This window comes from Schistocerca americana, chromosome X (genome assembly GCF_021461395.2).
Source record: "Schistocerca americana isolate TAMUIC-IGC-003095 chromosome X, iqSchAmer2.1, whole genome shotgun sequence".
Taxonomy (NCBI): Eukaryota; Metazoa; Arthropoda; class Insecta; order Orthoptera; family Acrididae; genus Schistocerca; species Schistocerca americana.
The window spans coordinates 965,813,143-965,826,225 of record NC_060130.1 but is presented as its reverse complement, the minus strand read 5'-3'; the positions used below and the strand labels follow the sequence as shown (position 1 = coordinate 965,826,225).

General features: G+C 36.4%; 1 protein-coding gene across 1 annotated transcript in view; it reads right to left on the bottom strand.

Moving 5' to 3' along the window:
* LOC124555064 overlaps window positions 1-13,083 on the bottom strand; it is a 704,233-nt gene that overhangs the window by 188,848 nt on the left and 502,302 nt on the right. Inside the window, exon 53 of the mRNA XM_047128850.1 lies at window positions 2,479-2,633. Within this exon, the coding sequence (XP_046984806.1) occupies window positions 2,479-2,633 (155 nt within the window). The remainder of the gene's footprint in view (window positions 1-2,478; window positions 2,634-13,083) is intronic.

Below are 13,083 nucleotides of genomic sequence, written 5' to 3'. Positions count from 1 at the left end.
AATGACTTTAATGAACTTTGTTTTTAATTGCTATCAACCACAGGCTGATTACTCTGAAATTAAGAAATCAGTTAAATCATTTGAGTTTTATTCTTAGCCTTGTTCCAAAATCTGACTTTTCATTTTCTATGAATAAATAACCGTTTATCTCCGTCTCCGATGCTGATACAAACATGCAGGTCATCATTCCTACACATCAAAGGGATTGAATAAAGCATGTTACAAATGTCTCCACCAGCAACCACTCAAAAACATAGGACATCTTTACTGATCGTGAATCAACAAGGTCGTTACCTGGTGCATTACTACAGAAGTATTTTTGTTAGGGTGTGTGAGAGAAGTACCTTTAACCCGATCAAACTCAGCTAATAGTGTAAAGTGACACACATGAAATTATATGATAACAGAACCCCAAAAGTTCCAGTAAATATGGGTCCACAAACAAGCCATGTGTGTGATAATTGTGTACGTGTGGCTATGAGCCACCATTGACTTCAGTATGAAGTACTGCCATGTTTAATACAAATGCATTTGAAATTTAAAGTTTCTGCCCATGTCCCCATCTAACTTGGCTCAGATATCAACCATAATCTATATTAACAAGAAATTTAATACAATTTTTTTTTCAGAACTCCCCCAGATCTTCTTATAAATCCTGACATGATTGTACAGCTAACTGCCCTGGTTCTCCAACTATATCAAAAGAGTGCTGCACACTTCACTTTATGAGATGGGCCCAGAAAACAAATCCAGATGATTGAGGTCATGTGATCTTAGAAGTCAGGGTAAAGTTCCTGCTTGAACTGTCCATCTTGGATCACACTGGGGCATAAGATATCTTCTTACATCAGTAGCAAAATGTGACAGTGCCCAATCACACATGACCCACATTCTCCAATCATGGGCCATGGATGAAATTTTATTCCAATTATATACATTTCTACTAACATGGGCAGTATTTTGTACTGATTCAGTGGTGCCTCATAACCACACATATGAAATTATCATGCAAATGCCTCATTTGTGGACCTATCTTTACGGACATTTTTTGCTTAACTGAAATTTTTTGCTTTTATTATCACATACTTACATCCATGTCATATTTTGCTGTTAATTTTTATACGTCCTGTATATGCATAGGCAATGGAATTTGAGACACAGTTCTAATAGCATATAGCATCCCTGTTTACACTAATGATGACAATGATATGTTACTGCATAGACTCCACAAAACAGCAACAGCATTAGAAAGTGATCCTGGTCCACCTGGTCCATGACTGCTCAACAGCCTCCACAGTGTATGGGCATTGGTTGGAGATGGTAAAAAGTCCCACACACCTCACTTGATGGAGTCTCACATATAATGGGTAAAACTGTTGTCAATGACATACAGCATCTTCATCTCTGTAAATATTTCTCAAATAATTTTGACAGATTATGAGGGTGATGGACTGGTGCAATATCTTGCTCAAGTTGTACGTGTGGGATACTATAGTTAAATGACTGCACATGACTGTACCGATCAGTAGGTCCCTCCACTGTTCACTGGTGAAATATTGTGGCAGATATATCAAAGGCCACATTACAACCCTACAAACATACTTAAACATTAAAATACCTCTACCAACTCCACAAACAGTGTCCTGTTGATAAGCAGTATGCACTGCCCCATACAGTTTTTACTATACCTGTACCTCATCATTGTAACTTATCCTTGAGATAACCTTTTCCCTACTTTGAGCACCCAGTAGTATTTTTCCTGTATGTCTGTGTGTCCTTAGTTTACATGGGATGCTCAGTGAGCAACGGTACAAGTAAGGAGGGGGAGGGAGGGGGAGGGGGTGGCTTCTGTATCCAACAGCAAGTAGGTGATTCTGGATGCCATGGCAGTTCACTGATTGTAGTTATCTGGAATCAAAATGGTGAGTAATGATAAGAACTATGGTTCATCTATTACCTGTCATGAAACATAATAGATGGTTTGTCATCAACACTTTTTTGTTGACACTGGTGGAAGTGGTTTTCCCAGAGTTGAAATACTTGTGCCACACCTTTGATATAACATCACATTGAAAGGCCAGTGTCTGCAAGGGAATGGAGTGTTCCTATGTGATGTGCTGAAATATTCCTTTTGTCATTATGATAGAAACATTCTCACTCCAATGCAGCATCTACCCCAAATTCAACTGGTCATTAGTGTGAGTTTACAGTAATTTGTATTTACTTTTGTACAGAAGTTTACTGGAGAAGTGAGAAAAGATTATGAAGGTATTTTAAGGCACTAACTAAATTACTACCTATTTGTTATAAGACATCTTAGTTATTCATTTTTCTATAGAAAAAGTGAATGAAGGCACAAAAGTAATTATTGTGTAATTCTGATATGCTTTCCTATAAATTACAAGAAAATAATGTTCCCAATAAACACAATCAGCTATGTGAATTGAAAGTATAAATGAAAATGTGTTGAATACATACCTTAAATCATATATGAAGTTTTCTAAATATGGTTCGGCACTATCCCAAACACCTTTTAGTGCTTCATGAGTCTCAGATCTTATATATTTTCTCCAGTAATCAATTGTTTCATTTATACCTTCATGAAAGGTTCGGAAGCAGTACTCAACACCTTTCTGAAATGGAAAAATAGTTGGTAACTGTAGTGCGTATGACTTTATGATTATATAACAATATGTTTGTTATACATTCCAGTGTTGCTGTATACTCTACATCTGCAAACCAAACAAGCAAGTAAAGCAATTTGATCCAATTTTATTTGGTTGCAGTAAACATACTTAAACGATGCTGACAAAAACTCCTACTGATGAGGTTGCATACAGCAGGACATGTAAAATATTTTGGAAATGCATTCAGTTGCTGATGTTACTAAGTCTGTTGTCACTTAAGTGAAGAATTATATGTGCTTATGTGCTTGTGTTTCACTATAAAGCAGTCAGTTAAAATGATACCAAAGACAATCACCTCATTGCCATATACAGGTATCCAAGTTTGGTCAAAGCATTAGTTGCTGGCACTGCCAGTTCATTGTTCCCTGGTGGGTACTATCTTTGTTGATGTCAGGCCTTAAGTAACACTGAGACATAATTCCACATTTGCACAACTTGTATTCTGCTCACCTGAATTGTTATACTTTATTCTATGTGAATTTCCATGCAGTATGTTATAAAAAAACCTAAATACAGGGCTATTACAAATGATTGAAGCAATTTCATAAATTCACTGTAGCTCCATTCATTGACATATGGTCACGACACACTACAGATACGTAGAAAAACTCATAAAGTTTTGTTCGGCTGAAGCCGCACTTCAGGTTTCTGCCGCCAGAGCGCTCAAGAGCGCAGTGAGACAAAACGGCGACAGGAGCCGAGAAAGCGTATGTCGTGCTTGAAATGCACTCACATCAGTCAGTCATAACAGTGCAACGACACTTCAGGACGAAGTTCAACAAAGATCCACCAACTGCTAACTCCATTCGGCGATGGTATGCGCAGTTTAAAGCTTCTGGATGCCTCTGTAAGGGGAAATCAATGGGTTGGCCTGCAGTGAGCGAAGAAACGGTTGAACGTGTGCAGGCTAGTTTCACGCATAGCCCGCGGAAGTCGACGAATAAAGCAAGCAGGGAGCTAAACGTACCACAGCCGACGGTTTGGAAAATCTTATGGAAAAGGCTAAAGCAGAAGCCTTACCGTTTACAATCGCTACAAGCCCTGACACCCAATGACAAAGTCAAATGCTTAGAATTTTCAGCGCGGTTGCAGCAGCTCATGGAATAGGATGCGTTCAGTGCAAAACTTGTTTTCAGTGATGAAGCAACATTTTTTCTTAATGGTGAAGTGAACAGACACAATGTGCGAATCTGGGCGGTAGAGAATCCTCACACATTTGTGCAGCAAATTCGCAATTCACCAAAAGTTGAAATGTTTTGTGCAATCTCATGGTTTAAAGTTTACGGCCCCTTTTTCTTCTGTGAAAAAAACGTTACAGGACACGTGTATCTGGACATGCTGGAAAATCGGCTCATGCCACAACTGGAGACTGTCAGCGCCGACTTCATCTTTCAACAGGATAGTGCTCCACCGCACTTCCATCATGATGTTCGGCATTACTTAAACAGGAGATTGGAAAACCGATGGATCGGTCGTGGTGGAGATCATGATCAGCTGTTCATGTCATGGCCTCCACGCTCTCCCGACTTAACCCCATGCAATTTCTTTCTGTGTGGTTATGTGAAAGATTCAGTGGTTAAACCACCTCTGCCAGAACTGCGAGTTCGCATCAACGATGCTTTCGAACTCATTGATGGGGACATGCTGCGCCGAGTGTGGGAGGAACTTGATTATCGGCTTGATGTCTGCTGAATCACTAAAGGGGCACATATCGAACATTTGTGAATGCCTAAAAAAACTTTTTGAGTTTTTGTATATGTGTGCAAAGCATTGTGAAAATATCTCAAATAATAAAGTTATTGTAGAGCTGTGAAATCGCTTCAATCATTTGTAATAACCCTGTAGTTTAATTCAGTTATTTACCAGATCCACAGATCATGATTACAACCTCTCCCTGTGATATAAAGTGAATCAGCTTTACAATTACAATACACTTTCTCAGAGAAAAAAAGACACTATCTCCTGATTCTTCAGATGATTGTCTTAATCTACCTTTTTTTCTTAATACTAATTCTACAAAATAGAAGGAGTTTTCAAACAGATATGTTTTCAGTTTTTGTTTGAAGTTAATATCATCTAACAAATTCTTTATATAACTGGATAGATGTCAAAGGTTTTTATAGCACAATGCTTCATTCCTTTCTGTGCTATCCAGAGGATAAATTATAGATGGTGTAAGTCATTTCCCCTTCCAGACTTATATTTATCAATGTTATTATTGTTTCAGAACTGTGACTGACTGTTGACGACACATTTCATGAGAGAATAAATATACTGGGAGTCTGTTTAAAGACCTATCTACAAGAGACTACAGAGGAGGCACTGTATATTATCCTTACGAAAAGCTTCTCTACAACAAAATCTTTTGCCTCACTGATTAGTTTCCCAAGAAAGCTGTGAATAGGTTAGCTACATGTTTTTGACAAAGCACAGTAAATACCAGTTGGCAATATTTCATCATTTAACATGTTTAAATTTTGTACAATCTGATTATTGAAATGAGAGAGAGCATGTTCTGTGGAGAGTCCATTCTTAAATGCAAATTGAGATTAACCAATTATCTTATTTGGAGAGAGCTGTATTATAGTTTTTGCACCCATAACCTTTTCCCATACCTTTGAGCAGGAGGTAAGTAGTAAGACTGATCAGTAATTATTAATTTCTCTCTTACCACATTCCCTGTAAAAGGGTCTGACAGTAGCATATAGAAGTATATCACTTTGTGAGAAATTTTGGTATTCATGGAGTTAGTTACATCTTTAAATTCTTTGGCAGAGCATGGAGTAATTGTTGCATTTCTTCTTGCATGTATCATGTTACTTCATCCCTTCAGCTGTCCTTGCTAATAGTTGGAGTTACTTACAGGAAGTTGCTATTAAATATGTTGACTAACTGACAGCTATCATTACTTACATAGCTGTTTTCTTCCACATTCCTCAACTGGTTTTCCCATTTCTCTTAATTACAACCCTGTAGCTTTAACATTATTATCTGGTTTATGACATTATACAGAGGTTTTTTGATTTTTCAGTTACTATTCCTTATGACAGCACAATATGTATTATAATATTAAATTGGTTCTATTTCTGTGATTGCTCTAACAATTTTGTACAGTTTCCTTTTCCTTGTACTTGATATTTTGATACCTTTTGTAACCAACACTTTCTTCGTGTCACCTGAGTGACATACTTTATGGGAAAGTAGTATTTAAAGATTGAAAGAAACTCATCCAACAAAAAATTTAAATTTGGAATTGATATCTGTGTCATTATACACTGGTCTCCAGTCAGCTTCCTGTAGGACTGCCCTGAAACTTTCTATTTCCTCTTCATTAACTACTCTGTTTCTAAATATACCACTTCATCACAATTAGGTAAGTTATTTAGTATGGATACATGTGCATTGTGGACAGAGAGGCCATTTACTAATGGGAACATGTTTATATCATTGATTAAGTGTTCATCTACAAAAATGTTGACTACTAATGTACTGCTTTTCTGCGAGATACTGGTGGAAAATTAACAACAGGCCTCATATTATAAGTGTTTCATAAAATTCCAAATAGTTTCCATTATTTCAATTTTTCATAAAATTAATATTAAGATCTTCACAGATTATCATTTCCTTTCTTTTGTCCGTTGGTGAGATAATAATGACTCAAATTTTTTACAAATATTTGGATGTTCCCAATGGGGATGTATACACTGTAAAAACTATAAATGTCTTTTCTAGTAGCAGCAGTTAACAAGGAGAGGCTTCCAGCTATTGCTGAATGATGGAAGTGCACATTTCTATTTCAGTGTGACAAATAAATAGTTAAATTACATTTTTCATTGTGATTTAAATTAAAATACCATAACTCTCATTGTCAAACTGTTTCATTAGCAGTCATTCATTGGTTTCCAAAATCTAGGCATAAACATAAAAATGATTAGATTAGATTAGATTAGATTAATTATTCATTCCATAGACCCACAAAAGAGGGGATCCTCCTGGGTGTGGAACATGTCAGATAAATACATTACAAAAATGAAAGTAAAAAAAGACCTTGAGTTTCATTAATTTTAATGATCCTCAGTCAATAAACAGTAAAATTATGTACATGAATTAAAATTAAAATTCTAATATTTACAGGTTTAATACTTACATCTGCTTTCATTAAATCCATCATTCACACAGTAGCTAGTTACTTGGCTATTACAACCAACTATAGTCAAAAATTAAAGTAAATTATTCATTTCAAAGATTCTCAGTTATGAACAGTCAAATTACGTACAAGATTTAAAATTAAACTTCCACTATTTACAGACTTAAGAATTACATCTGCTTTCCGTACATCCATCATTCACACAGTAGGTAGTTACTTGGCTGTTACAACAAAAATTAAAGTATAATAAATTTTCATTAAAATGGTCTACTGCACTTGTTGAGAAATTATGTTTAAGTTGTGCCTTGTCAGAAACTGAACTCTTAATGGTTGCTGCTGACTCATTGAAAATATGCGTTGCTGAATACTGGACTCCTTTCTGGGCAAGAGTAAGTGATTTTAAATCTTTATGTATATTGTTCTTATTCCTAGCACTGATAATGTATACTAAGCAGTTAGTTGGAAAATGAGATGTATTATTTACAACAAACTTCATTAAGTAATAAATATACTGAGAAGCTGTGATCAGTATGCACAATTCTTTGAATAGGTTTTGACATGATGTTCTTGGATTTACATGACACATTACTCTAATTATATGCTTCTGTACTCTAAAAATTTTTTCTCTGTTTGTGGAGTTACCCCAAAATATGATACCATATGGCATAATGGAATGAAAATAAGCAAATATGCCAGTTTTTTATATTTATTTCTCCTATGTCTGACATCATTCGCATTGCAAACACAGACTTGTTTAGGTGCTTTAGTAGTTTGTTAGTATGTTGCTCCCAACTGAATTTATTATCAAGTTGTAATCCCAAAAATTTTATGCTCTCAGCTTCTCCTTTTTCCATGTAATCATATTTTATACACACACTAGAATGAAATCCCTTGGGAGTTCTGAACTGCATATAGTGGGTCTTTTCAAAGTTTAGTGACAGTGAATTGGCTATGAACCACTTATTAATGTCAGTAAAAATTTGATTAGCTGCTCTTTCTAAATTTATATTTGATATATTATTTATTGCAATGTTTGTATCAACTGCAAATAAGACAAACTTGGCATCTGGTAATGTAACAGATGACAGGTCATTAATACACACAAGAAAAAGTAGTGGACCTGGTATGGAAACTTGGGGAACACCACATGCAATTTCTTCCCAGTCAGATGATGTCTGATTGCCTACTGCTGAAGTGTTATGTAATGACACCCTTTGTTTTCTATTAGTAAGATAGAACTGAAACCACTCTGCAGCACTATCAGTGATTGCCATAATATTTTAATTTGCTTAAAATAATGCTGTGATTCACACAGTCAAAACCCTTTGACAGGTCACAGAATATGCCAGTTGCCTCTAATTTGTTGTCTAATAAATTAAGGACATTTTCACTGTAAGTGTAAATGGCCTTCTCAATATCAGAACCCTTAAGAAACCCAAAATATGACTTTGACAGTATGTTATTTTCACTAAGTTGTTTAAGTAGACGCTTGAACATAACCTTTTCAAAGATTTTTGAAAAAGCTGCCAAAAGTGAGATCGGTCTGTAATTTGGCAGCATTTCTTGTCCCCTTTCTTATGCAGAGGTATAACTTCAGCATATTTAAGCCAGTCTCGGAATGTTCCTGTGATAAGTGATTGATTACACAAATAACTTAAGATATGACTACTCTCAGATGAACACTCTTTTCTTAACTTTGGCGCTATGTTATCATAACCAATAGAATGCTTTTATTTCAAGGACTTTACCATGGATTCTATTTCTTTGGGTGAAGTAAGTGTCAGTTCCATTTTACTGAGATTGCTTGTGTGCATTGGCCTCAGATATTCCATTGCATTACTTTTTGAACCTGACGACCCCTGCATAATTTACTGAACCTGACGACCCCATGCTATCAGTAAGAGACAAAATATTTGTTTAAATGGTTTGCAACACAACATGCATGTGTTACCAAGGTTTCATTTATCTTTAGAGCTATTAGTTCCTCCTCATTTCTGGTCCTACCTGTCTCCCATATTGTTTTTATTTTATTGCCAGATGTATTTATCTTCTTCTCATAAAGCAGATGTTTTGATTTCTGGATAACCTACTTCAATATTTTGCAGTAATTTTTGTAATGAGCTATAATGCTAATATCAAAGGTGTCACTACATATCAGATAGAGTTTTCTTTTTGTCTCACATGATATCTTCATCCCTTGTTTGATCCATGGTTTCTTATTAGACTTCTGCTTAGTTTGAGTTACCTTCAGGGGAAAAAATCTTTCAAATAAGGTGATAACTTTATTAATAAATGTTTTATATTTTCCATTTGTGTCTTGGATGCTGTAAACATCCATCGAATTAATTTCTTTGAGCAATCTCCTAAATTTCTCAATTTTTGACTGTTTTATTGGCCTTCTGTACTCACTTCTGATAGAAATTTTACCCTGACAATTTTCAAAATTTAATGTTAGGTGTAGCATGTCATGGTCAGAGAGCCAATTTACTACTGGTTTTGTAATGTGGCTTAGCTGCCTAGAATTGTCTATAAAGATGTTATCAATGGCAGTCTTAGAACATTTGTATACACTAGTTGGGAAATTTACAGTAGAAATTAAATTGAATGACAATGTAACTGATTTCAATAACTTTTCACTGACAGTGTTTTTCAGGACATTTATATTAAAATCACCAGCAACCACTAGTTCTTTGTTTTTTCTTTTCTTTTTTTTTTTTTTTTTTTTTAAATTTTAGATGAGATAATAAAGCTTCAAGACCATTTCTAAACAGGTTGAAATTACCTCGAGGTGCTCTGTATATGGCTACTATTATAAAGGACCTATTATGAAATTCTATCTCTGTTGCACATGCTTCTAAGTGTTGCTCTAAGCAAAATTTATTAATGTCAGTATTCTTAAATTTAAAACTGTTTTTAACAAATGTGGTAACTCCTCCTTTCTCATTATTTTGTCTACAGAAGTAAGAGGCTAGCTTAAATTCTGTGCAGTTTAACATATCTATACCAGTGGTCACATGATGTTCAGAGAGGCAGATTGTATCAACTGGGTTTGATGACTAATTCATCAATGCACATAAGTAGTTCATTAATTTTACTTCTAAGCCCTCAAATATTTTGATGCACCAAAGATAGTTGGCATTTCACATTTACCGAGATGAAATTGTGCGGAAATAAAATTTCTGCTGATTGCTGTAAATTTTTTCACAACAGCTGTATTCGCTGAAGCAATTGGCCAGGATTATGCTGTTTGATTTCTTTCTCAAAACTGAAGATTTGTTTCAATCTTTACTTCTATCAGAACTTGACTTCAATCTTTTAAAGCTGTTTCCTATAATAAATGAAAGTGAGGAAGAGGTAATTAGCAAAAGTTTGTAGGTGGTGCCTTTAAATGCATAAAACATTAAATATAAATAGTTAACTAAATGAACAAGTTACTTGAACGCCACTCTCCCTTCATAAATTTCCATGGAGTAACGGTACGTTCCCTGATAATTAGGTGTGTCTTGTAACGGGACACCCTCATCTAGCATTACTTTTCCTCAACAGCAGTAGTCGATCCCAGTATTATTTTTTGAATTTTGCCCACGTCAGTATTATCTCAGCCGTCTTTTTCAAAACTTTCATATAAAATTTGTAGAGGGAGACCAAGAGATGAATACACTAAGCAGATTCAGAAGGATGTAGGTTGCAGTAGGTACTGGGAGATGAAGAAGCTTGCACAGGATAGAGTAGCATGATAGCAGTGCCACTTGGTGAGGAATAACTGCTACTCGGACATACACACGGTGCATCTAGTAACTGTGAGTGTGCTGTCCATCTGTAGATATTTTGTAAGAAACTGTACTAGTTTTCGTTGATCCATCCCCCTTAAGAAAATAAGACTTATGCCCCCACCACCCCGTCGCAACTCAGATTCTGGGGACGATCTTCACAAAATAATTTCACATTCGGGAGAGAAAGTTGGTGATTGAAATTTGGTAAATAGATCTCACCACAAAGAAAACTGCCTTTGTTTCAGTGACTACCACCCTAACTCGCGTATTATATCAGTGGCACTCTCACTCCTATTGCTTGATAACACGAAACGAGCTGCCCTTCTTTGCACTTTTTCGATGTCCTCCGTCAATCCTACCAGGTAAGGATCCCACACCACACATCAATATTCCAGCAGAGGATGGGCAAGTGTAATGTAGGCTGTCTCTTTAGTGGGTTTGTTGCATCTTCTAAGTGTTCTGCCAACAAAGCGCAGTCTTCGTTTCACCTTCCCCACAAAATTATCTATGTGGTCTTTCCAATTTATGTTGCTTGTAACTGTAATTCCTAGGTATTTAGTCAAATTGACAGCCCTTAGATTTGTGCAATTTATCGTATACCCAAAATTTATCAGATTTCTTTTAGAACCCATGAGGGTGACCTCAGTTTTCTTTGTTTAGTGCCAATTGCCACTTTTCGCACCATACATAAATCCTCTCTAGATCATTTTGTAATTGGAATTGATTGTCTGATGATTTTACTAGACGGAAAATAACAGCGTCATCTGCAAACAATTTAAGGGGGCTGCTCCGATTATCAGTTAGATCATTTATGTAAATCAGGAACAGCAGAGGGTCTATTACACTACCTTGCAGAACACCAGACATCACTTCTCTTCTACTCGATGATTTACTGTCTGTCACTATGAACTGTGACCTCTCTGAGAGAAAATCATGAATCCAGTCACACAACTGAGAAGATACTCCATATGCATGCAATTTGCTTAATAGTCACTTGTGAGGAATGGTATCAAAAGCCTTCTGGAAATCTAGGAATATGGAATCGATCTGAGATCCCTTGTCGACAGCACTCATTACTTCATGGGAATAAAGAGCTAGCTGCATTGCACAAGAACGATATTTTCTGAATCTGTGTTGGTTATGTATCAATAAGTCATTTTCTTCAAGGCAATTCATAACGTTCAAGTACAGTGTATGCTCCAAAATCCTACTGCAAATTGAGGTCAGTGGTATGGGTCTGTAATTCAATGGGTTACTCTTATTTCCCTTCTTGAATATTGTTGTGACCTGTGCTACTTTCCATTCTTTAGGAAGAGACATTTCGTCAAGTGAGCGGTTGTATATGATTGCTAAGAAAGGAGCTACTGTGTCTGTTTACTTTGAAAGGAACCCGATTGGTATACCATCTGGACCAGAAGACTTGCCTTTCTGAAGTGATTTGAGTTGTTTCCCAACACCTAAGATATCTACTTTTATGTAACTCATGCTAACAGCTGTTCTGGTTTCAAATTCAGGAATATTTACTTCTTCTTCTTTCATGAAGGAATTATGGAAACCAGTATTTAGTAACTCCACTTTAGTGGCACCATCATTGGTAACATTTCCATCACTATTGCGCAGTGATGGTATTGACTGTTTTTTGCCACTGGTGTACTTTACATATGACCAGAATCTCTTTGTGTTTTCTATCATATTTTGAGACAATATTTCATTGTGGAAACTATTAAAAGCATCTCGCATTCATGTCCACACTAAATTTTGAGCTTCCGTGTCACTTATCCAGTCTTGGGGATTTTGCGTTCTTCTGAATTTGGCATACTTTTTTCATTGGTTGTGCAACTGTGTTCTGACGTGTTTTGTGTACCATGATGGATCTGTCCCGTCTTTTATTAACTTATGTGGTATGAATCTATATTGCTGTTGATACTGTATCTTTGAATTTGAGCCATATCTGGTCTACACTTACTCAGTACCATAACATAATTCCCACCATCTGATCCAGAGTAGTGGTCCTTTTGCAGTGGTTTGGCTGTGGGTTGCTGCTGTTAACTTTGTGTGTTAACAATGAATGAGTAGGAGGCACAGTTTAGACGGAATGCCTGGTGCACACATGAGCATGGGCGCACTATCTTGCTGTGTGTAGGCCATTCTGCAGGTGCTGTTTCTGCCACTCCCTTTTGCCATGTTGAATCCTGGCCAGCCGTCACACCATCACCACCCAGACCCTTCGCAGCTCACTGCCAGTTGCTGTCTACCTGATGTCGAGCTATGACTGCTGCCTTTTCTTGTCATTACTGGGATGTTCATGGATTTGACACTCACAGTGTCCTTGCCTCACTGTTGTTGTCTCCAAGCCATTGTGACTTGCTTCCACTGCCACAGTCTTCCTGTGATGTCATTAATTTGAATGTCATTAGCCTCTGCTTTTGTATCCCATGACTCATCTGCCAGCAAATGTGCATACCATTTAGCAGCC